We start from the raw sequence: 25,705 nt of genomic DNA on the forward strand, positions 1-25,705 counted from the left end.
TCAATTTTTTACACAAGATCTTGTATTGACAATGCAAGAGTCAATCACTCTTTAAAGTCTACTCCAGCACATCCCAAAGACTTTCAATGAATTTAAGGTCTGGACTCAGAGGTGACAATTCATGTGTGAAAATGATTCTTCATGCTCCCTCTCAACCTTTCACACTTTGAGCCTGATGAATCTTGACATTGTCATCCTGGAATATGGCTATGATGTGTCTTCCTACATGCATGGTTTAAGAAATGAAAAGCTACACACTACATCAATTAGGGTTAGAAGAACTATTGCCAAAAATTTGACATGCTAGCATTTGCTTCTTAAGCATTTGCCTATTTAAATCCAAATATCAATTTTTTTTTTTGTTTTTTGGGCTGGGCAGTGTATATCTATGGTTTACTGTGTATTGTAATTGTTTACAATGCATAATCCATTCTTATGAACACAGTGCCTTATTTTGTGTCAATACTATTTAGAATTATTACTGTTCTTTATCTTACATGATTGTGATTGGTCAGTTGCAGCATTTTGTGATCAAATATTTCTGCATACTGACTACTAAATTGTACAATTTACCACTGTCCCAGGCAAATAGTTTTCTAGCTGTGCTTTTAACATCTTTCATAACATTCTGCACTTTTTTGTCTCTCGTAATTTAAAATGTAACTAAACTTAAAAACTCTTCAAATAACATACATTATACCTTACAGAACTGTATACAGTCTGAATCTGACCCAGTAAAAGATTAATCTTTGTTTTTAATAAAAACCATAAAAGCAAAGTTCTTTCTGCTAATTCTAAGATCTGATAATTACTCTGGATTCTGAAAAACAAAACAAAAACAACAACAACAAAAAAAACAACCTTTTTTTTTTTTTTACTGTTCAAGATATGTTTTTTAATTATCTTCAGAAACAAAAGATTAGTAACTTTCAATGAATGCCGTTTTTTTGCATGGACGAGTCTGACAATGATAGCATGTGTTTTTGATGAAAAATACAACTCAAAATGGATAAGAAACAAACAGAAAAACTTGGAATGCCCTTTGGTTTCACAGTCGCAGTTCGGTGGCATTACTTGCATTTATAGAGGCTGCTTATAGTGCATATGCCAACGTCATACCTGCATCTCTTAACAGTCATCAGTAGCTCTGAGGTCATATAGTCCCACTTACATACGTCTGCATTCAGAGACATATTTTGAGCTGCCTTTCCGATTAAGAACAAGACTTCAGAACACAAAAAGGGAATGGAAAAAACCCCCATAAACATTAAGGTGAAAAAAAAAAAAATAATAATAATAATAATGTACATCCGACAGGCATTCATAAGCCACATCATCATACTTACAGACTTGACAAAGCTCTTCATATATCAGTGACCCGTATTTAGAACTTTTGTTAGAAGAACACAAGACAGGTTTAAATAATAGATTATATAAATAGATTATCTTAACTCTTCATGTTAAAACAGCAACTCAAAATCAACATGAACATCTTTTCAATGCTGTCTGTTAACAACAGACATAATGAAATGTTGAATGAACAATGTCAGCCTATTTCTGTTGGCTCAATGAAGATTTCTTTTTTGAAATGCCCTGGCTAAGATATCAAGCAGAATCGCGAGAAATGCAAACCGTAACATATTCAAGTAAGACATAAAGGAACTTTCCAAAAATAGAGTACAAATAGTGGCCTGAAACTCTAATATAATTTTTTTTATATATATATATATATATATATATATATATATATATATATATATATATATATATATATATATATATAATATTATATATATATATATATATATATATATATTATATATTAAATACAATTTTAAAAAAAAATCTCTCTAGAAGCTACGGAGCCCCGCACAAAACGTGGGAAAAAATATGTATATTGTGTTAACAATTTGTCACGACTTATAGAACGTCAGCACATTTTACAGTTTCGTTCCCAGTAAATCATGCAAACGATATAATAACTTGTTCTCTGGTTTTACTAAATCGTGGCCATGCTGTAATAATATGTTCCCTTGCTTTGGTTAAATCAAAACTAGGGAGCAAATTAGGAGGATACAGATGAGGGACACCAAACTGTACCCTATTTGTAGAAAGTACCACAACTCAAATTAAGATAAAACATCATAGTTTTCCATAATAGAAAGCTTTGATAAAAACTAAACAGAGTTATTCCTCTGTATAAGTTCATTAAGACCTCGCTAACTCACCTATGCAATGAAATTTGCATTTTTAAAAAGATTAAGATTTGGAGACCTAAAAGACCAAAGCCAGTATGTTATGTTAAATGCAGATACATTGCAATGTATTAATAAATATGTGTCAGTATTTTTATAGATATATATTTATATGGATATGAACTGTCACATTCTTATTTACTGTTTAGCTATAATAAATTATCTCCTTCAGAAGTAGATTTTTTTTATGTTTATATATAATTTTAAAGCTTCTTTCTCATTAAATGATGACACTTGATGTAGAAAAACACCTCATACATAAAGGTGTCATTTCTGTGTAAGTGTGTGGGTGACTTTTTCTGTACACTGCAAAAATCATTTTCATAATCAGGATTTCTGTCTTGTTTTCCAGCATTATAGTTAAATTTTCCTTTCCTTAAAGTCTCATTTAAAGCAAAACTTTTCAGATAATATACATGTCTCGAATTAAGTTTAAAAATCTTACAAAATTTGTTCTTTACACAAGAAAAAAAAACCAAAAAAAAAAATATGCCAATGGAGAACACAAATTTTGTATGATTTTTACTTTATATTTATTAACAAAGCATCAATTGCAAATGCAGTAAAAAAAAATTTTTATATATTATTTATTATATATATATATATATATATATATATATATATTAGTATCTAACTTTAATTCTGAGTAAATTCATCTTGTTTTAGATATTTTTAATGAAAAAACAAGACAAAAACGCTGATAATATTTTTATAAAATATCAGAAAATGATTTTGTATACTCTGATGTGTTTTATACTGTGTAGAAGGTTGAACAACATGCTAATGCACATATATGTTAGTCCCGACACCAAAGCATTAACTTTTTATCCTGGGTCATTTCTGATGCTGAACACAGAGACGTCAAGTCTCTATTAAGTTGATATTGCACACTGAAATGAATATAGGTTACTGAACCCAGAGGTAAGACTTGAAATTTGGTCAATTAGTGGGCTTCAATGAGTGTACACTGAAATGAATCAATATGAAAATGCTGAATAAGTTAGACATGAAACAGACAAACAGGAAAAATATGTGGCTCTGGGGTGGAAGAAAGACAGTCAGACCATCGTGAGAAAGTGCTAGTCCTGGTGGCTCTCCAGATATGAAAAACAGTCAGTTCCTTCACTCCCGGGCCTGTTTTTTCTTGAGTATTTCAGCTGGAGAAGATCCCCAACTTCACTGATGGCATTTAAAGCCTGAGAGAGTAAAGAAGAGACACTGGGGTTATTAACACTTGAATAAATGTTTGGTATGGTGGGTTTGATAAAACATGATGATGAGTAACTGCTAAATGGTGACAGAATGTTTATTTTTGGGGTAAATTATTCCTTTAATGTTTATGTACTCTGGTGGACTGTGAGGTGAGTCAGAGTTTCACAGATGAATGATTTGTGGTCTCTGCTGCTTCATGTGGTTTGAAAACATTAGCAGTGGAGTTGAATAAGGACAGATCTTGCATAAAAGTGCCTTCACGAGGAGTGTTGATTTCGTTGACAAATTATTTTATCAGTTTTCGGCAACATTTTTTACCTGACGAAAACGAGACGATAACTGAATAAAAAACAGTTTTTGATGACAAAAACAACAACAACAAAAAATCTATTGACCTTTTCGTCAATGAATAAGAACAAAATGGAAATGTTAGGGAGGGACGATTTGGGAAGAGATTCAATCACAATGAATCTGTGTGGTAGGGAGGTTAGATGCGCACATTTGAATGAACGTACTGGTCTATCCGGCGGCTTAACATACACTTGCTGCATGTCTTATAAAACATTTAAAAATGTCAACATCTGTTAGACAGAGGAAAAACAGACATATGGATAAGTTTCACATGTGATGTCAAGGAAAACAGACCATTTGTAAACCGTGTGGAGCGAAAATCTCTGGGAAAACCCAAAGAAAGTTGCAATACAATACAGAACTGCACAATGGCCATTGGACATTTGAAGGAATTGACAAAAAGTTTACCATGCATTTGCATGTGTTTTGCCAACATAAACATTAAAAGCAATTGTAAGCGATTTAAGTGCAAGAAGACATGAAAGAGAACTGTGCGCACACTTGCAAACATCCAAAGCATACACACAGAAAGCTGACTCTCTGACAGCATACGAGTGCTGAATTGCGTTCTCTTTTGCATCTTATCGCACTTGAGGACAAATACACACAAAAATATATCAAACTGCCTGTTATGGCGAGTATTCATAACAGTCGGTTATGTCTTAAGTGAACGTAAACAGTTGGGAGAAAATCGAATGTGTGCCATTGGATCCATGCATTAGTTCTTAAAGTGACAAGAGCCTAATAAACCTGCTGCTGTCTGAGCCCTTAATGTTAATTCAAACAAAGGAAATAGAGGAAATCACTCACTACTCTTGACTGAATAACTTCAGAAGCTTTAATAAGGGTTTATACGAGGAACACTATGCACTGCTATTTTACATTTGATTACTTTATTCAATTTCTGTAGGTAGTATTTCTTACCTGAATACTACTGTTAGACCTACCTGACAAACGTTAAGCACTGTTTATTTCATTTATATTCTTGTTCTATTATATTCATTTGTTCCTTTTTTGTTTCTTATTTACTGACAGTTAGATTTTAGTTGACAATCTTTTTGATATTTAGCCGACTAAAACTAAAACAATTCAGATGTCTAAAACATGACAAACTAAATCAAAATTTGCTAAATTAACACTGTTTATGAGAGCCAATAGGTAAAGTTGAGAACTAGTTTGTAAGAAAGCCAACAAGAAGGGTATTTTCATCTTTTGCATGTTCTCTTCTTTCCATTTGCCTAACACATAAACAGATTGATGCATCACATTGATGCAGTCTAATGAAACCTATCAAGAACATCTCAGGATGCTATTTTATCCCTAAATCAAAATGAAAAACAAAAGAAGAAATTATATTAAAAGAAAATTAAATAATGCAATTATTATTTTTTTAGTGTTCATGTGATACTCACTGTGTCCAGCATCTCTCTCGTGTGGGCGGCAGAAACACAGAAACGTGCTCGGGATTCAATGATGGGTGTGGCGGGGAACCCAACCACCACTGTCCCAATGTTCCTTTTCAGCATCTCCCGCCCAAATGCTCTAAACAGCAAACATACAAAATAAATTAATTAAAACACACACACGGCATAAAATTGTATCCTGTAAAGATGGAATCAAGTAGTTTTTTTTTTTTTTTTTAAATCATTTAAAAAAACTGTTTCATCCTCTAGCTAGCATCTTATCAAATACGATAGCCATGATTCAGTTGAACAAAAAGTGACACTGACCCGATTTTAGCTGGCATGTAAAGCATCAAGGGTACAACAGGGGAGTCATTGTTCCCATAGATGATAAAGCCCATCTCATGTAATCTCCTGCGGAAGTAGGTTGTGTTTTCTGACAACTGACAAAGTCTTTCCTGACCTGCATAAAAGAGAAAATACAAATAATTATCATTGTTAAAAACCAGCTTCTGACCTTTTCCAAGACATTGTGTCCTTGCTATTTATTCATTAATGGTGCTTGCTTGGCTGAGTGCTTACTATAGCTCAAACTTCATATCATAAGAAGTACATTTCTGTGTGTAACTCATCCCACACTTTTTGTAGCACGGACATGAATAATAGCTCAAATTGAGTGGCTTGTTAAATGAGAGCTGTGCGGTTACATTTGTAAGTGCTCAGACTTACAACTTTCACCTGGCGAGAAAAAAAAAAAAAAAAAAAAATCAAAGCAGGGTTTTTGTCATTTTTATTGCATCATTCATACATTATTCATATCCAACAGGAATGATGAAAAGCTAAATTGCAAACATGCTACCTCCACAAGTTCCATACCAGCACATGGCAAATGAAAATGGGGAGGCCGTTTTATCTGAAGCCAAAGGAATTCAAATCCACTTTGAACACTGCAGAATGATCCTCTGGGGAGAGGTAGAGATATACTCTCCAGTATTAGTTTTCACTTGTTTGACATTCCATTCATTGTGAGGGGCTCCTGAAAAAGGAGAGCTCTCTCACAATATTCAGGATTGTGAATATTGGTAGAGGCTTGAAGAGAAAACTGTTCAACTCAACCTACAGCAGCTATAAGGAAATGGGTCAATGTGATTTCAGCAAGTACAACACGTTCCTTGATCAATATCTTTTTTTGATCCTGGAACAACATTCCAATCAACCAATCAGAAATGAGGGACAAGTTTAAAGCTTATGTCAAGTTTAGGCTTACAACCAGGGTTAGGTGCTTCTACATCAAAGTTATTAACCTATCATTTCCCTCTGATTTTAGGGATAAGTTATGGGTAGGGTTCAGTTTAGGGGTAGGGATATGATTAGGATTAAATTTGCAGACAGGAACGTTGTTCCAGGATCAACAAAATATGTTGATCCAGGAACATGTCTTACTTGGCAAAATAACAGTGACCAAGTTAGTCTGAAGCTTTTTAAATTAAGCTCAATCTGAACCTTGTGAATTATTTCTGTTGCTCGTAAATTTTAGAAAAATACTTAGTCTTGATCCTAAACCACAATGGAACAACTGTTCCAACAGTATTCAAAAGGTATTTTATTAGTAAATTAAGTGCCATTCTTTTCGGTAACACTTTATTTTAGAGTGGCGCAGTTACACGTTATTAAATGTACTTACTATAGTAATAACAGTAAATTATGCATAATTACAAGTAACTAACCCTAAACCAAACCCTAACCCTAACTGTAACTCTATAGTAAGTACATGTAGTTAATTAATAGTACTCAGTACTTATTTAAGTAATTACAATATAACTACGGCACTGTAAAATAAAGTGTAACCTACTTTTCTTTTTTCATGGAATGTTGCAGTATTTATTACAAATCAAACTAAATATGTCCTTGTAATCTTTAATTAAAAATGTTAATGTGCTCCGTAACAACATCTCTTCTCGACACGAGGGCTGGGTAATAAAGTTGACATTTACAGTCAATCCACTCCACCTGTCACTCACATAAAACGATCACAGCGATTAGAAAGTGACAACAATTGAACAACCTGATCAATTTCTGATTTTTAGTCCTAAAATTAAGTTCTACATTAAGTCCTAAGCCCAACATTTTTTTTCTTTTTCAAGAAGCTGTTTTACTCGGACATACATCACAACAGACCATAAAAGACCATCACAATTATCACAAAGTTTCATGCTGACAAAGTTGTTATCTACGGTTGCGTGGTGATATGATGAACAGGTTTGCCATGTCTGATGTTACTACATTTTGTATTTCAGCATAACAGGAACTAGGGCTGCACAATTAAATCGGAAAAATTCTCAATCTCATATCTCAATTACAGCTGCCGCGATTACTCTCTATCATGCTTGAAGAAAAATTTGGTCTATTTGCACTTTGAATATTTAGAGAGTACTTTAATTGGCTGCAATTATTGTTTGCACTTAAGTCTAAGCATCAGCATCATACTCATATTTACCTCCACTGCATCAAATGATATAACTTACAATGCTTTTTTGCAGTGTTGAGAAGCCAATCACAGACGTGCCTGTTGAGCGCATGAACGCAATGGTCAATCAGAGGTGCTTAAATGAGTTACTGCACAGAAGAAATCCGCTTAAAACGTCATAGTTTTGTTCAGTGCGAGCTCACTGACAGAGTTCTACACTTTCTCTCAACAGCTCTCATACCCAATAAAGTGTAGACATGATGTAAATAAGAAATTCATTATGCAGTTTCGTAAGCTTCATTGATAACAGGAGTTATCAATGAAGGAGTGAACTCGCACTGAACTGAAATGATTGACAGCTTCAGTGATTATAAAGTTAGCGCTCTTTCCTCACTTTCTGAGCATAATCAATAAAAGAAAGAAAAATGCAAATAAACAACATTCCAATCAACCAATCAGAAATGAGGGACAAGTTTAAAGCTTATGTCAAGTTTAGGCTTACAACCAGGGTTAGGTGCTTCTACATCAAAGTTATTAACCTATCATTTCCCTCTGATTTTAGGGATAAGTTATGGGTAGGGTTCGGTTTAGGGGTAGGGATATGATTAGGATTAAATTTGCAGACAGGAACGTTGTTCCAGGATCAACAAAATATGTTGATCCAGGAACATGTCTTACTTGGCAAAATAACAGTGACCAAGTTAGTCTGAAGCTTTTTAAATTAAGCTCAATCTGAACCTTGTGAATTATTTCTGTTGCTCGTAAATTTTAGAAAAATACTTAGTCTTGATCCTAAACCACAAAGGAACAACTGTTCCAACAGTATTCAAAAGGTATTTTATTAGTAAATTAAGTGCCATTCTTTTCGGTAACACTTTATTTTACAGTGGCGCAGTTACACGTTATTAAATGTACTTACTATAGTAATAACAGTAAATTATGCATAATTACAAGTAACTAACCCTAAACCAAACCCTAACCCTAACTGTAACTCTATAGTAAGTACATGTAGTTAATTAATAGTACTCAGTACTTATTTAAGTAATTACAATATAACTACAATATAAATACTGATAAAATAAACATTTTATCAGTATGTGTGGTCCCTGGGAATTGAACCTATCTATGGTGCTACTAGTGCTGTGCTCTACAAGTTAAGCTACAGAAGTCAGGTGGAGATGAGATGTTTCTTCAAGGTTCTCTGCTGAGAACCTCAAAAATCTTTCCCTCCACATAAATATACCATAAGTCCTCTCCAATACATTCAAGAACTATACTGCCCTAGCAGTAAAGGGCCTCACTAAGTCTTCAAGGTCCATCAGCATCCATTATCCCACAGAGAGGAAAGCTCACCTCTCTTTCTCTCACATTAAAACCTCTCAAGGGCTTGAAGAGTTTCCAGATGCGGTGTGTGTGCATGTTTGGGGTATAGATGTGGTTTTCCAAATGAACGCCCTGCTAAATCAATCAGGGGTGAAACTGAGTTTGCTGCCTCAAACTGTCAGCAGAGATGAAGTTAGCATGTGTAAGCAAATGCTGAGTCATCAAGTTTACTTTTCCTAAACAAACCCAAAACTCAAAAAGATTGTGTGACTGCTGATAATTAGCACTTTTCAACAGTGGAAATTTTCATGCAGTTCTAGGAATTCAAGTAAATTGAAAAACTTGATTTCGGATGCCACTTTATGCCAAAATGTATCAGGAAGGAGTTCAATATGCAAAATATGTATTCTATAATCTTTTTTCTTTCAGGTCAACTACTGTCATTTCAGATTATTTCTAGCTTCCTGAATAACAACACATTTGTTTTAATAGCAGAGACATTGGAAGGTTACTCCTTTTGGTACTGAAGTTTGTTACTACCACAGTAACAGTGCTGTGTACTTGCTGTGCGTTGATCAAGCATTTTTATCTGCATTTGCAGATATGTTGGGGCAATATGTATGCCACAACACAGCTCAACACAAATGATGAGCTGTTTGAGGGGTTATGTTACGGTGCCAAAATCTCTTTTTACTGTACTGAACGGCTTAATAGGTAGCCTGGGGCAAGTTGTTCAGAAAGTTTAATCTGGATCAGAATGATCTGGATCTGGAAATCCCATGTTTTGCTATCCAGGATCAGGTGATCCATCTTACTTTTGTGCTGGTTTTTCAAAGCAAAATTGGATTGGATCACCCTGACACTTTTTCAGATTACCAAATCTGCTCTACAGAGCCCCTACAGGGACATGGTGATAGAAAGAATATGAGATGGGGGAAAAACAAAAACAAAACAAAACAAAAAAAAAATGTCAATGCTTTTGCATTCTCTCAGAAAAGTTTTGCATAGCGTTCACCTGTGAAACTGCGTTCGCTCGCAAAGAACTTCTGACTGGTTCATCTCTTATGATTGTGCCAATAATAGTTTACAAATTACAGTGATAAAAAAACAAAAAATACTTTGAATTAAATATAATATTTTAGTTTGATATTTACAGCTGTTTGGGGATTAATTTATGACACCAAAATCTCTTTTTTTTTTACTTTACGTTAGGTTACCGAAAGGCTTGATATGTAGCCTAATGTCTACTTCTAATTTATTACTTTAAAAGTTAAACTAATCAAGAACAAAATAAAAAAAAAACATACGTGTGTATGTATATTACATGATAAAAATGTTGTATTTTTAAAAAAAGTTTTATTACATTTTTGTTCCTGAAATCCACCCATCTGATGGGATCAGTATAATCCAGATTTTTTGGATCAAAGGTATCCCAATCATACTAAAAAGTTTTGTACAACACAAACTGATGATTTTATCCAAATCAAAATCAAGATTGGATTTTGTGATCTAATCTGATTTCAGAATCCTTTTTTTTTTCTTTTGAACATCCCTTTTTCAAGATTTGATCCAATCCAATAGCCGAAATCCTATCAGATTACTTTTGAACTGGGCCCAGGCAATTCATTTGTTCCACTAGTACTTGCTGTATGCTCTTGACATGTGAATATTTTTTTAATCATGTGTTCGCACATGCCTTATATTGTATTTGAAGAGTTGTGGTTATTTATAATATAACAAACATTGTTGCATGATGTACTCTGGCTCACATGCTGTTCACCTGTGTACATTCTTGTGTGTTTTTGTGTATATTACAAAACAAACCATCCTCTGTGATCTTAAAAAAAGTACCAGAATGATAAAATGGACAATAAAGTTATTTTTTTAATTTTAACTGATTTAATATTATTATAACAATTTTATAATTACCATTATTTTGTTGTAAATCTTTTTAATATTTTATCTTGAACTTAGATATGGCATGCAGTTAGATGCTTCTGAACCAGTTAAAAGTAGTTTCTAACAATTGAATCCCTTATTGCATGTATATTTAAAAAAAAAAAAAAAAAGATGGTGATGGGAGAAAAAACATGTGATGGGAGGAAAAATTAATTTGAATGCTTTTGCGCTTTCTCAAGAAACATTGCATTCACTCTCAAAATGTTTGTGTTCTTTGCAAATGAGCACAACGTTTTTTGGGGGAATAGAAAACTTTTGTGAGCTAATGCAAAAGCATTAAAATATAAATTTTTTCTCCCATTGCCACATCCCTTTAGTGCCTCCGTAGTGGTCTGATTGTTTAAAGGAAATTGAAAAAGGAAGAGGATGTTTGTTTGTATATGTTGTTTTCTTTGTCTTTAAATAAAAACACTTAAAGTGACCGACATTGATTCTTCTACCTGTTGTACTTTACATAGCTAGTAGCCTACATTGTGAAATGTAACCCCATTTGGGGCAATGTTACTCTAGGTTTGGTAATCTGAAAAGGTGTGTATCTGGAACAGGGTGATCCAATCCAATCCAAACCAGCACAAAAGTAAGATGGATTACCTGATCCTGGATAGCAAAACATGGGATTTCCACATCTAGATTATTCTGATCCAGATTAAACTTTTTGAACAACTGGGCCCTGGTAACATAATTGGACACTGATTTTTTCAACAGTGTTCTGAGGTAATGCTGCCATCTTGTGGCTCTTTTTTACATTATAAATTCTTTAAATCTACAATTACACTATTACTATTACTACTATATTAGGTATTACCCTACAAATATTATTTTGCATAAAAGCCACACAAAGATTATTCCAACCAAGTAATATTTATTAGAACTGATCTAGAATAAAATTTTAAACTGACCTAATGTGGTGCCATCCTCTCCCATTATGCACTTCATAGAAGTGATAATCTGCTGGGTGACTGGCGGGGACATTGAGGTAGCATAAACTGAACTGTGAGAGTGTAAACGGAGGTAATCGATCAGTTCCTATAAACAAACAAATACAAAAGAGAGAGAATTATTCATTACACCCTTTATAAAGTTTGGAATTTAGAATGACAGCTAAATTGGCAACAAACCTTCTTTCCTCCGATGTACCCTCCAGCAGCACCAAAGCTCTTGGTGAAAGTGCCCATCATGATGTCAACGTCAGATGGATCCAGGCCAAAGTAGTCCACCACACCTCTGCCTCTTGGTCCTAGTGCCCCAATACTGTGGGCCTCATCCAGGTACAGGTAAGCTTTGTACTTTTTCTTTAGAGCAATGACCTCAGGAAGTCGCACAATTGAGCCCTCCATGCTAAAAAGAAGAATGCAGGTGCAATATTAATGTATACCCATTGAGGACTAGATATTGCAATATGTGAAAATAGAGTCTTTATGATTTTGTGCTTTTCAACTATTTGATAGCCAGGAAGTATACAATATTTTGAAACATTTAAAAACTCTCTTATTTACATTTCAGCTTTATTTTTATATTGTCCCGGTAAATATGATATCATTATTATTATTGCTTGCCTCTAGCAATTGATTGTAATGGCCTTCCTCTAAACCAGAAAAAGGTATGCAAACCAGCCTCCCTTTGCATATGCTTTGCACAAACCACATCAGTTTACTTCTAAAGTCTGAAAAGACAAGTATACAGAGTAAATGGGTGCAAAACACTTCTGCTGTACCTGTAAATTCCCTCAACGAGGATGAGAATCTTCTTCCAGGGCCGGTGGGTTCGAGGTTGGCCATGCACAATAGCATCCCGGAGCAACTTCTCCAGACTTTGCATATCTGAAATTAATGGTTAAAAATTAGTATTTATGACCATGCATCTCAACCTGAAGATGCTGTTCTTTTAGCGAGCAGTTTACAAAAAGTAAGGCATCATTTTATTGCTTTTTTTTTCCTCAGAGATTTACTTACATTGCAAAATGCCTATTCACAGGTACATTTATCACCTACAAATAATTTATTCCGCAACCAAAAGTGTTCAGTAATGAGGGAGTGCCCACTGTGAATTCACATTTGTCCATAATCCTGTATATTAAACATCAAATATAGTCTAATTGGGCTCTGATTGTCTAATTTGGCTCTGTTGCATAGCGTTTTTACTTTCAGTGTTGACAAAAAAAATCAGCATGAGCTTACTGTTGTGTTTGAATACGCGGATGGTAGAGCCAGAGAGACGGGCACCCAGAACCAGAGAGGTATGATTGAGCTCGTCACTTAAGACCAGACAGCCCTAAAACACACACACACACATTCATTTTAATGAAAAGCAAGAATGCACATTAAATATAAGCGGTTGGCTGAAGTCCACAATGCTGAGTTGAAGAGATAAAAAGAAACATTTCACGTAACCGTTTTTCACACTTTTTTTTGACTCCAATGATAGTGAACTGGGATTCTTTAGAAGGATATGCAGAGTTGCAGGTGCTACACACAACCGGTAGCAGCACAAGCTCTGATATACTTAAAGGTACACTATGTAACTTTTTGTTCAAAATTCACAACATTCAATACATCATCAATCCTTCATCCAAAACATTTCTTTGTTACCCTGATTCACTATGGTAAGCCTATTATAAGTGTTTATATTTTAGACTGGACAGGATAGTTTTTGCGAGAAATTGCGTACAAACGTAACTCACCCGTGCATGTCTCGTCTACTTTGTCTACTTTGATGCATGTATGGTGTTGGAGCGGGTTAGGTTAGTTGTCACAACGAGTGAGAAAGGTTGACAAGGAGCAGATAAATCTTAAAACTCCGGTGAATCACTTGTTTTAAAAAAAAAAAAAAAAAAAAAAAAAAAAAAAAAAAAAACGCTGAACAGAGTAGAGTCTGCTGGCAAAAAGATAAGGCTTTTCGGAGATGGCGAGATCTGAGAGATTTGAAATGTTGTAAAAGTGGAGATGATGTTTTTATTACTCAACAGGTTAGTAAGGTATTTTTTTGAACAGATAAATTACTATATGTAGCTCTCTAACAGAGTTCATAAAGCATTATCTATTGTGAAGCATCATTTGATTATGGTTGTTGTAAAGCTGTGATGGAATTTATTTTTAAGGAAGTACCGTGTCTATTTATGGGCATAGCTGCAATAAAGTCAGCTTGAGATCCTTTTTAACTATACTGGTTATATGGTATCTGTACTTCCTCATTACTTAATGACGGGTCAAGTTTCTGAACACAGAATAAGCGTCAATGACGTGTGACATGGACAGTCATGTGTTAATATATTCAGGTTTCTAACAAGAAATTGCAAAATTTCAGAGTTTTGCAGTTCAGTTTCAATAAATGCTCCTTTTGTGTTCTGAAAATTACAGAATGTTTTTAAAGTTCATCAAGCTCTTATACAGTGGGTACAGAAAATATACAGACCCCCTTAAATTTTTCACTCTTTGTTATATTGCAGCCATTTGCTAAAATCATTTAAGTTCATTTTTTTTCCCTCATTAATGTACACACAGCACCCCATTGACAGAAAAACACAGAATTGTTGACATTTTTGCAGATTTATTAAAAAAGAAAAACTGAAATATCACATGGTCCTAAGTATTCAGACCCTTTGCTCAGTATTTAGTAGAAGCACCCTTTTGACACGCTGATTCATAATGCTCCGAAGCTTCCTGAAGCAGTGTTTTGAAATCGGCCATCATTCGTTATTTTGTTTTGTTTTGGCGCACCAAAAATATTCTCGTCGCTTTATAATATTAATATTGAACCACTGTACTCACATGAACTGATTTAAATATGTTTTTAGTACCTTTATAGATCTTGAGAGAGGAAATGTCATTGCTCCCTATGTAGGCCTCACGGAGCCATCGGATTTAAACAAAAATATCTCAATTTGCGTTCCGAAGATTAACGAAGGTCTTACAGGTCTGGAACGGCATGAGCGTGAGTAATAAATGACAGAATTTTCATTTTTGGGTGAACTAACCCTTTAATATTGTATATGGCAGGACAAGTTGGAATGTTAATCAAAAGTAATCAAATCTTTTGTGAATGAAACCAGGAATGTGTACACACATTCTAAAGCATAAAGGCTTTCAATAACATGTTAGGTGACAAATTACCAGTGTGAGCCAAAGAAATCTGTCATGGAACAGAAATGGTCACCTTCCCACCCTACTTTGTTTTGATGTATAAAGGAAAATTTTAGCATTCCATTTGATTTAATGTTGGAGCTTATAGTAAAACCCTTACTTTTCCTGTGAGTGCAGGAATATTCATGGAGTTTGTAGCAAAGCCCATTCCAAACACCATGGATGACTCCACCCCTAAAAACCTGGCCACCAACTTCTCCAGCTCCTCATGCTTGTCAAGATTTCCTGCAAGAGATCAAAAAAATAGCTCAATAATGCAACAATTAAAACCCAAACCACCAAAACAGCTCTATTATTATAAAGATTCATTATGCAGACATCATAATCCAATATTGGATTTAAAACTCACAGTTCACACTGGGAGCCATTTAGGATAAATGTAAAACAATTTTACAATTTTTTTATTTAAAAATACATTTGTTCAGAAATTAGTACAGTTTTGACTAAGAACAGGCATTTTGAGTAATTTTGTAGTTAAAGGGATAGTTCACCCAAAAATGAAAATTCTATCAGCATTTCCTCACCCTCAAGTTTCAAAGAAGATATTTTGAAGAATGTTGGTTACCAAACAGTTCATGGGCGCCATTGACTTTCATGTTTTTTTTTTTTTTTTTTTTCATACTATGGAAGTCAGTGTGGACCATAAACTGTCTGGTTACCCATATTCTTCAAAATATCTTCTTTTGTGTTCAGCAGAAGAAAGATATTCATACAAGTTTGGAACAACATGAGGGTGAGTAGATGATGACAGAATTTTCATTTTTGGGTGAACTATCCTTTTAAGTATTTGTTAAATGTTTTTTTAAAGGGATAGTTCACCCAAAAATGAAAATTCTGTCATCATCTACTCACCCTCAAGTTGTTCCAAACCTGTTAAAATGTATTTGTTCTGTTGAACACAAAGGAAGATATTTTGAAGAAATTTTGTAACCAGGCCGCTTTGGGGGCACCATTGACTTCCATGGTAGGAAAAAAAAAAATACTATGGAAGTCAGTGGTTCCCCAGAACTGTTCAATTTCCCACATTCTTTAAAACATCTTCCTTTGTGTTCAACATAAAAAAAATGTATACAAGTTTGGAACAACCTGAGGGTGAGTAAATGTTGACAGAATTTTCATTTTTGGGTGAACTATCCCTTTAAGTCAACTGAGCAACATGTTTTTAAAAGAAAAAAGGTGATGAAAATCAGCTTCTTAGCACTCTGCCACCAAAGAAGTTGCAGGGACACGATGATAAAGGTCTGATGAGAAATAAAAGTCTTTCATAGTGCTGCACATTTCTTTTCCACCATTTCACCATAAAAGTATATCCTTATCCCATGGGATGAATGACTCTAACAAGAACTGAATATATGAATAAGTATTCCAAGGGTCAGTGAGAGAGTAGAAAATTATCATGGCAATGTAAAATTAAGAACAAAGTCGTAATATTATAAGAGGACCAAGTATATGGTCCTTTAAAATTGATCAATCTATTAAAACCTACCCAAAAAGTGTCAGACCATTATTTGTCCCTTATTATACCAGAGAAGTAACGGCTGTAAAGATTGAGAGAGATTACCTATCTCCTGCCTGGTGCTGCTCACCCCCACGCCATATTTCACAGTGCACTCAGAAGCAGCATCAGCACATGTGCCGGAATTCTCAGCAAAGCCCAGGTAGTTATACGAGCCCATATTAATAACATCCTTCAGAACCTTCCCTGTGTGTCTGCAAGAAAGAACATGGAATAACCTGAACATCTGAAAAATACTAATTAATTCTAATACTAATAAAAATGACAGACATCACCTTTAAAGATGTAGTAAGCTATTTCTGAGAAACACGTTTGATATCTGAAATCAACCCAAACAAACACACCCCTCCCTTCATTGCTCCGCCTCCAAATGTGGATGTCACTTTATAATAGCTAAAACGAACCAAAATAATGCTTCATGAAAAGTAAAGCGAAGAAACAGAATGGTTTCCAAGCCACACACAGACACAGTACTCATTGTAAAGGATGATTAAGGGAATTTGGTCTTTGTGTGTCCTCATATTTATACTCCTGTGGAACAGGAAGTCATGACTGGACAATTTCATGCTCCTAGTCACCCTGGTGCACTAAAAAAACGTAAATATGAATGGGAATATTCGCCCCCCACGCCCCAATGAAAGCTTAGAATTTTGTGAATTTTTTTAATGAAATATCAAAAGGATAAACGATGCAGATTTATTTTCACAGCTGTCTTTGCTCATATTTACCAAGGGTGCCAATAATTCTGTATTTATACTCATTTAAATCATTTTATATAATTTTCTACACATGTTCTGTGTTGCCTTCATAAGTTATAAGTGAAAGGTCTCCATCTCAAGGTTTTTTTAACGTCAAGGCACGATGCTGTGAAGCGGTCATTTTCCATTGCCTTTGGTTTGGTAAAATAACACTAAAAAGAACTCCGACTGAGCACTGAGAAAGACGCAACTAAGATCATTCAATAAACTCTGCTTATATTTACCATCACTTCATGCTGACTAGTTTGGAAATGAGACAAAGTTGCTGGTTTAGGGTTTCAGACAAAATCCTGTTGATTAGTTTTAGATTTCAGACAAACAGATGTCTTCTGACGGGATCTGGTAGACTGGATCACATCCTGGGGTCAGCACAATTTAACACTCACTCAAAGGTCCAGTTGTAGTCAGGTGTGACCCGCTCCATCAGGTCCATCTTGGCTCCAGGGACACTGCATATAGGCCTGTTCCAGTTATCTCTAATCCTCATGTACAGATTCCTGGTGTAGAAGTTCTCAAAGTCCTGATACAGTGGAACAAAATCCTGGGAACACAGCATCAAAAGAAAAAATATATATAACATGAGCTAAGGGGGTAAACTTTTGAACATGGTGACTGAGGTAAATTGTTCTTATTTTGACCATAAGTTCTTATTTTTTTTGTTTAGTAGTGCTCTTTATAAGCTACATAAGATAGTTACATGTTTCCCAAAAGACCAATAAAGGACAATTTACACTGTTCAAATGTTTACGCTCCTTGGCCTGAGTTGCCTTCTTGAGCATCAATGTTTACAGCTTTTGTAATAGCTGTGTATGAGTCCCTCAATTGTCCTCAGTGTGAAACGACTGATTTCAAAATCATTCAATCACTGCTGGAAATGGGTCAAACATGCAGGAGATGCTGGAAAACAAACATAGGTGCAGGACGTGGAGGTTTTTTCTGAAGAACAGTGGGCAGTTTAACTGTTCGGGACAAACACGGGACTCATGAACAACTATGACAAAACATAAAAACAGTCATTGAACATCCAGGTGACAAAAATCGTGTAAATTTTGAACAGGGACATTTGTGTAAATTCAGTTATTATTTTGTCTTGACTTTATTTAAACATCTGTTATGTGAAATAGCTTATTCAGCGCTAAACTAAATAAATAAAAAATGCAATTTTTATTAAAAAGGCAAGCACCATAAACAAACAAACCAAATCTTAATCTTTCAACTTTACCTTCTGCTGTTCTCTCTCTCTGGCCAGATGACACTTCTCGAACTTCCAGTCCCTCAAGAAATCTCGCAGATAGCCAAAAATGGTAAGGATGCCGTAGCCCATGTAAGTGAGGACGGCCACCAGTAGTGGCGTCTCCTCAAATGACTCCACAAATGGCTTTTTGTAAAGCAGTGAAGTGCATGAAGCATGATGGTTCTGTAGGGGGACAAAAAGCATATCTAAACATATAACAACTGATTGATTACAAAGTGGCCCTTTTAATTTAAAAAACAACATTAATGTACAGCCAATCTGATAAAACTGAGATTACAGTAGACTTATTTTGATAATCTAGATCACAGATAAATCATTTCAGTATAGGTGGAGCACTGAAGGAGTATATAAATATTGGAGACCAGAATAATAGTGAAATTTAGGGATGGGCTCTTTTAACTTGGGACAGTAAGCAACTAACAAAAGCCTGAACACTTTAGAAATTACATAACTGAATAACAGTTGAATCACCCACTCACATTCTCTATGGATAATGTGAAACTGCAGTTGGGACTGAAACTGTTCACAGCATGTGATCAAGTCACAGTCACGCTACTCTAAAACCTGTCCTTCCGGTAAAGAATGGCTTGATCCCTCTATTCCAGATCCTGAATCAGCCTTCTTACGTAAAGCAGAAGTCAGTCAGGGTTAACACAGTTTGTGGCAGTGCTGAGCATGAAATCCTTTGTGGGAAAAACCTACATTGCTAAATATGGGGATGCCTTATATTTGCCCATTTTCTAGACAGTCAGTTATCAGTTATCAAAACTGAAACAAGGCAGACAAAGCCTTCTTTTAATATGGACTAGAAATGTTACCTCAAACTACTGAAACTATTTATAGTAGGGCTGGACTAGATATGTTCCCTTTATGTATGCATTTCTTCTGAAATGGCTTAGACTTATTTTCCCTCCAAATACAGGGGCTATGTAATGACTGCAACCAAAATCAGATTTTCTTGATTATAAGTAACACGGAATCTTTTCAATTCTGATTTGGACCACTTCCACATCTTTTTTATTGTTCTGCATCAGTTAAAGTGTGACCAGTTCAAACTTAAATCTGATATTGGGCAAAAAAGTGAAAACCAGAAAATTGTTCAGAATCAGTTTTGAATCAATTCACTGAAACAGACAGTTTGACCTGGGGTCGGTTGTATAAACTGCTAAGACTAGTCTTACACGTTAGTCTTACACGTTAGTCACAACATCACAGTCACATCACATTTTTTCTTTAAAAGGTGCAGCAAGCGTTTTATGAAAAATGCTGTTGAAAGTGGGATCGCACTGAGCACCACAACAAACTTGTAGCCAATCGGCAGTCAGGGGCGAACACACTCATGATAGGGGAGGAGAGAGAGTGAGCAAGAGGGGGAGATTTGAAGAAAGACTGTAGAAAGAGAGATGGCTGAGAGACATTACAAGAGAGAAAAGTCAGAAGAATATCACTGGAAAAAGAAGGGTTATGATCAGGCAAAAGCTTTAAGACCCACGTTGATATTAGAAAAGCTTTCCAGCGCTGGAGAGACCTAAGCGGGAAAGCCTGAAAACGGACGCCGAAGCCTGAAAACGGACGCCGAAGACGCATTGTTTCTGCTCCGTACGCGAGTAACAATTGGTTTTGAGTGTGTGTGCTGTTGCCGACTAACAACCAACTCTTGCTTGTATACTCTTGTGCACTGTATGTTAATTTTTTGTTCTTTCTTGTGATTTGTTTGTCATCTTTGCTTTTTTTTCCACAAAGCATTATTTTGCTTCGCTTCAGCTATGATAAAGAGATATCCACTCGTGCATTGCGTCTTCGTTCATTTTGGGGGCAGAGCATTGGGGGGGGGGGGGGGGGTTGTTTTTGGTTGATTACAAATATCAACAGTGTTCAACAATGATTCTCAGAAATCGCTTACTGTACCTTTAAGACTTTTCATAAGTGTTTTAAATTCAGTTAATTTGATATTAAAAAGTAAGACAGACTGCCCCTTGACTAACTGCTGGTTGGTCATAATAGTACACAGTCTTAACATAATGGCTATGTTTATGCAACCGGCCCCTGATTCACAGAAAGGAATCTAACATTAACATCATTTTTGGAACTGAAATTTTAATTCAATTAATTTTTTTACATTTATTTTCAATTTATTATATTAATAATCAATATACTGACCAGACCTACTTATGGTCTGTGCATGTGCATTTGCGTTTAGCTTACTGGAAGCTCCATTAAAAAAAGAAACTGCTGCACAGCACACCTGACCCAAAGGTCCATTTGTATGATTAGGATCCAGCATGAGAAAAACTAGCTTGACAACACGCTCATGTTCTTGGAAAAATTGTTGCTCCCATGTGTTCTGGGCAAACATCCTCAGGTTGCAAAGAACAAAGTGCTGCTATCCAGTTACAAGACAGAACACTACACTGTTATTTTCCAAGCTTGTGTCAATACAAACAGAGACAAGCAAAGCAAGTTAGTGAACATTAACCCCAAACAATTCATTCCATCCCTCTCATAACCATTCATCTCAATTTAATGGGCTGTTGATGCTTTTCAGCATTATAAGTGGGAGCTATAAAATAACTTAATAATAACTAAGTCATTAACAAACATTATATAATGTTTACCATACAGTAGTTCATGTACATTTAAATATGAAAATACTTGAAGATATATTAAATTTTCAGTACACATCCAACCGCTTTAATGCACACTGACTAAAAATTAGTTTTATAACACGAGTAGTTCTGGGTGCTGACTGGTTAATATGTAGCTCTGACTGTGCTAAAATTCACAACACAGTAGTAGCTATGACATGAAACAGCAGTTTGCCATATGTGCACAAGACCCATAGAGAATAACCACTAACCTCGGTTAACAGGTCAGGGTAGGGACAGTTTATTCTAGCAGAAGAATAGCACTTTAAAAATTTGCATAACAAAAATAGTAATATTTTAATGTTCTATTCTAATATTTTTATGATTTAGTACCCTGGCTGTTAAGAAAAAGCAGTAAGACACTTTAGGTTATATAGTACATTTTCTATACAGTAAATTTAGTAGGGATGCACCGATTATCAGCCAATATGATTATCGGTTGATATTGATTATTGGCCGATACAAAGCAATTATTTTCACTATCAGCCATCGGCCAAATGTTTAAAAACCGATGATCGGGGGCCAATTACAAGGAGGTGTGGAAAACGTGTCAGACTGCAACTCATACTGTGTGTGAAGAAAATGTCTCTTGTGTTGAATTTAGGGCTGTCTACATGACAATAACTCATTAACAATTAAAAAAATAGCGAAGTTAAAACAGGCTCTATTTGACGCTATGAATCACCCACAGCTCAAGCCAGGGTTGCCAGGTCTGAGGATTTTCCCTACACCATTTTGTAGCCTCCCATCCAATAATCGCAAAGAGATTTATGCATTGTTACTTCTGATAAGAAAAAGTCTCAGCTCTCAAATTCTGTCCATTTTATCACAAAAGTCAACAATAAATGGCATTTTTGACAATCTTAAATGTGAAGTGACAGATAGCGGTAGTGCCTCAGTTCAAGTGGTAGCGTGGAGTGCGAGTCATCTATTCCATATTATTACAAGCTGTTATAGCACAACTATACATTAATGCACATTAGAAGGTTTGTTGAAAGATACAGTACAACTTACTGAAATATGTCATGTCATGTAATCACTCAATCTGTGTTTCAAAAGCGGAAAGACGTCAATAAAACAGCTTGTGAACAATATGTCACTTACTGTTGCATTTACATCAGGAAAGTTCACAGTTTGTTAGTTAGCTATAAAAAAACACTAGAGAGGAACTTTTTTTTTACTGTTAATTATTTATGCATGTTTGAATAAATTTGTCATGAAGACAAGTGTTTATGAAAACTACTTTATGTTTAACTGAATTGAGTACAAACATTTCATTTTTTATTTGAGTGTAATGTAATAGTTTGGGCTCTGTTGTTAGTTTTAACGTCTAATATTATTAGTAATGTCCCTGAAGAGTTCACAGCATTATTTGGGAGAGATTTTTTTTTTCCTTAAGAAAATCAAACTATCATTATTGGCAGATACAATTCTGGATAACTGGCTATCGGTGGAAAAATTTTGTATCGTGCGTCTCTAAAATTTAGTCACTCACAACCTTTCAACCATTACGTTTTTTAAATGAGGAGACCTGGGCTTATCACAAATTAAGGGTAGGCCTATATTTAAATAACTATAATGCTTGAGTCAAAAGTGATTGCAAACAAGACATAGCTATCTTAAATTGGGATATTTTTTGTGAATTATGATTACTGAGCTGAAATTGTAATCTCATCATATCGTTCATATTTTTATTATCATATTTTAATAGCTGTTGTTGAGACAAAAAAAAAAAAAAAAAAAAAAAAAAACAATATACAAACCCCCCTCCCAATATGTGTGTGTCATCTGTATTTTAAACGTATTAAAAGCTATTTTTTGATTCATTAACTGCTTTCAGCAAATTATAAGCAGATAATGTCCGACCTGCCACTTATTAAAAATTCCTTTTTAATCATTTCAGTTAAAATATGACTTAACTACTAACTTAACAGTTATTAAAATATAATACATAAAATATGAATAGTAAAAATACTAATAATATGATGATATTGGAATTTTAGTTTAGAAGATTCTATTAAATTTCATTTCTGCTGATTAACTGTTTGAACAGAAGAAAAGTCCTGAAACCATGATAGAGATTAATGAGAACACACACACCCAAACACCCCCTCCCTATAAACGAAAATAAACCAGATCAACGTTCCGCTCCTAAATCAATATCCGTAACTCAATATAATTCCTATATTAAATATATTTTTTTTTATCTATTGTGATTTCACTCATTGTAAACAGAATAGGCTCCTGTGTATATACTGGAGCGTGTTTCCGGGTGTATGTAGCGCAGGAGGCGGCCTCACCTTCTCCGCCGGGCGGCGGTATCTCTTCTGCTGCTGCTGAAACAAGCAATGGTTTTTCACGAACCCATTTCCGCCAGCTTTCTTGTCTTGTTTCGTCCGGTGGAAAGTATCTCCATTTAGAAGCTTAGCGGGGTTTTGCGTCATGGCAGGCCGGCGATGTGTGCTGTGTCTCCTGCTTCAGCTTGTCTAATCTCACAGGAGTTCCCGTATCCACCAAACCGTCGACTGACAAAGATACGCCCACTCCTAGATTACAGGAAAGACATCGCCCTCCACACAAACTCACAGCCAATGGAGAGATGGGGAACGTTTTGTGGGCCTGGGTTGGTAATGAATATATATTGCCCGACTGACGTCATTAGCCTATAGCAACCCCTTTAGGGGCGTGAACTAACTAACCTTCTGTGTTTACGTCACACATTACGCGTTTTTTATTGGATACTACATAAGCTCTAGAGAGTAATGGAAACTCTGACATACAGTATACGTTAAATATCTAACTGTATACAAGCATTATTGACAGCCGTTTCGTGAAAAAGACCATGAAACTTACTTTTTCATGTCTATGCTTAAAAAAGAAAAGTGAATTTAAAAAAAAGAGTGATTTTCAGAATTTATCTTTTTCAGAGTTCTAGGCACTTTTCACAAATAAGGTACAAACAAACAAGCAAAATAAATAAATACATAAATAAAGTCTAGTTTCTGTTATTTTTCAACAAGGACTTAACCTTTATTTAACCTTAACATAATTTGAGACATTCTGATTAGTTTAAAACCTTGATTTGCGTGATTTTGCTAGATTCTAGCAATACATCTTAACAAAACAGATCATAACATAATAAAAATGAAGTATACAATAAAATATTAATCAAATATAAAATCAATCAATCTCAATAATCTGGCTAATAGTAAAAAACCATGTCAGAATGGGTAACAGCTAGCAGATTCAAGAGTGCACTCAGTAATTTACACCATTATCCTCATTTATTTAATATCATCTACAATTAGATGATATTTTACATATTTTACATTTTATTTTAAATGGAGTGGGTTTCCTCAGGGGGGCTGCCATATGACCAGCTGAATATTACTATATCTTGGTATCCCATTATTACTTTCGCTCAGAGAATGTATTAATCATGGTTGACTGTAAATTTCTACAATGGCATCCAGAAGAGAAACTATTGCATGATTTTGCATAGTTAGGTATCAGTATAAATCCAAGATAACCAGCACAACATAAACAAAAATGTATTAAATATAGCATGCTGTAACTCTGTAGAGGGTAGCTCATGGTTAGCATGGCCCTCTACTGGTGGAGGCCATAACTACACTTTCTGTGGACTTTTTATTTGTATTTATTTATTATTTTTATTATTATTATTTTGCAAGCAATGTCAGAGCTCGTAGTTGCAAGTGCAGGACTTTGCACATTCTCATGGTGCCATCAACCAATCATCATTTCTATGACAATTTCCTGTGGCTCTAGACTGATTAGCTATTCATAGGCCTAATCACTTTTATGCTCAGGTCAGGACATGGACTTTTAAATACCTTTGTCCAGAATTGAGTGCCACATTTCTTATCTTATGCCAACACAGCTTTGGCATCAAATGATGGTTTAGTTATTGGCCCCACGCTAAATAACCGATTTCAATATTGCAGCTCCATATTTTGAAAGATCGCGCTTTTCGGCCGCTTGGTATCAAAAATCCGCTTGTTATTTAGAAACTATAAAAGTCTGATTTAAGTTTTTTTTTCTTTTTTTTTTTCTTCTTTTCTTTCCATTTTAAGCATTCAAAAGGTTTTTTAACCGTTTCGCGAAAACTCGAAGCTCAAAGCTTGCAGCGCACAGAGACGCGTCTAGACCGTTCTCTTTTGCGTCTCTATGTTCACGCATCATTTCCATAGAGAGTGATAATTTCTGTTATTTTTCCACTAAATTATGAGATCTGAAGGGTTTTGAGCGCTCTCTCTCTCGTCTCACTGCCATCACTATACGGGGCAAAAATGTTATCAAAATTAGTGAAAAAAAAAAAAAAAAAAAATTTTTTTAACGATTTAAATTTAACTCGTTAACAATTTAACGAGTTCCTGTTTTTTTTTATTATTATTATTTTTT

At 34.9% G+C, this 25,705-nt stretch overlaps 1 protein-coding gene across 1 annotated transcript; it reads right to left on the reverse strand.

The window, feature by feature from the left end:
* Positions 1-1,816: 1,816 nt before the first annotated feature.
* Positions 1,817-23,885, reverse strand: sptlc2b (serine palmitoyltransferase, long chain base subunit 2b). Its single transcript, XM_051876016.1, has 12 exons — positions 23,584-23,885; positions 18,606-18,800; positions 17,770-17,924; positions 16,671-16,819; positions 15,210-15,334; positions 13,148-13,241; positions 12,685-12,790; positions 12,089-12,308; positions 11,870-11,996; positions 5,549-5,684; positions 5,231-5,360; positions 1,817-3,451 (listed from the first exon to the last, which is right to left on the reverse strand). Exons 1-12 carry the CDS (start codon positions 23,725-23,727, stop codon positions 3,335-3,337), a joined length of 1,698 nt encoding a protein of 565 aa, XP_051731976.1. The 5' UTR covers positions 23,728-23,885; the 3' UTR covers positions 1,817-3,334.
* Positions 23,886-25,705: the final 1,820 nt, after the last annotated feature.

Source organism: Ctenopharyngodon idella, chromosome 20 (genome assembly GCF_019924925.1).
Source record: "Ctenopharyngodon idella isolate HZGC_01 chromosome 20, HZGC01, whole genome shotgun sequence".
Taxonomy (NCBI): Eukaryota; Metazoa; Chordata; class Actinopteri; order Cypriniformes; family Xenocyprididae; genus Ctenopharyngodon; species Ctenopharyngodon idella.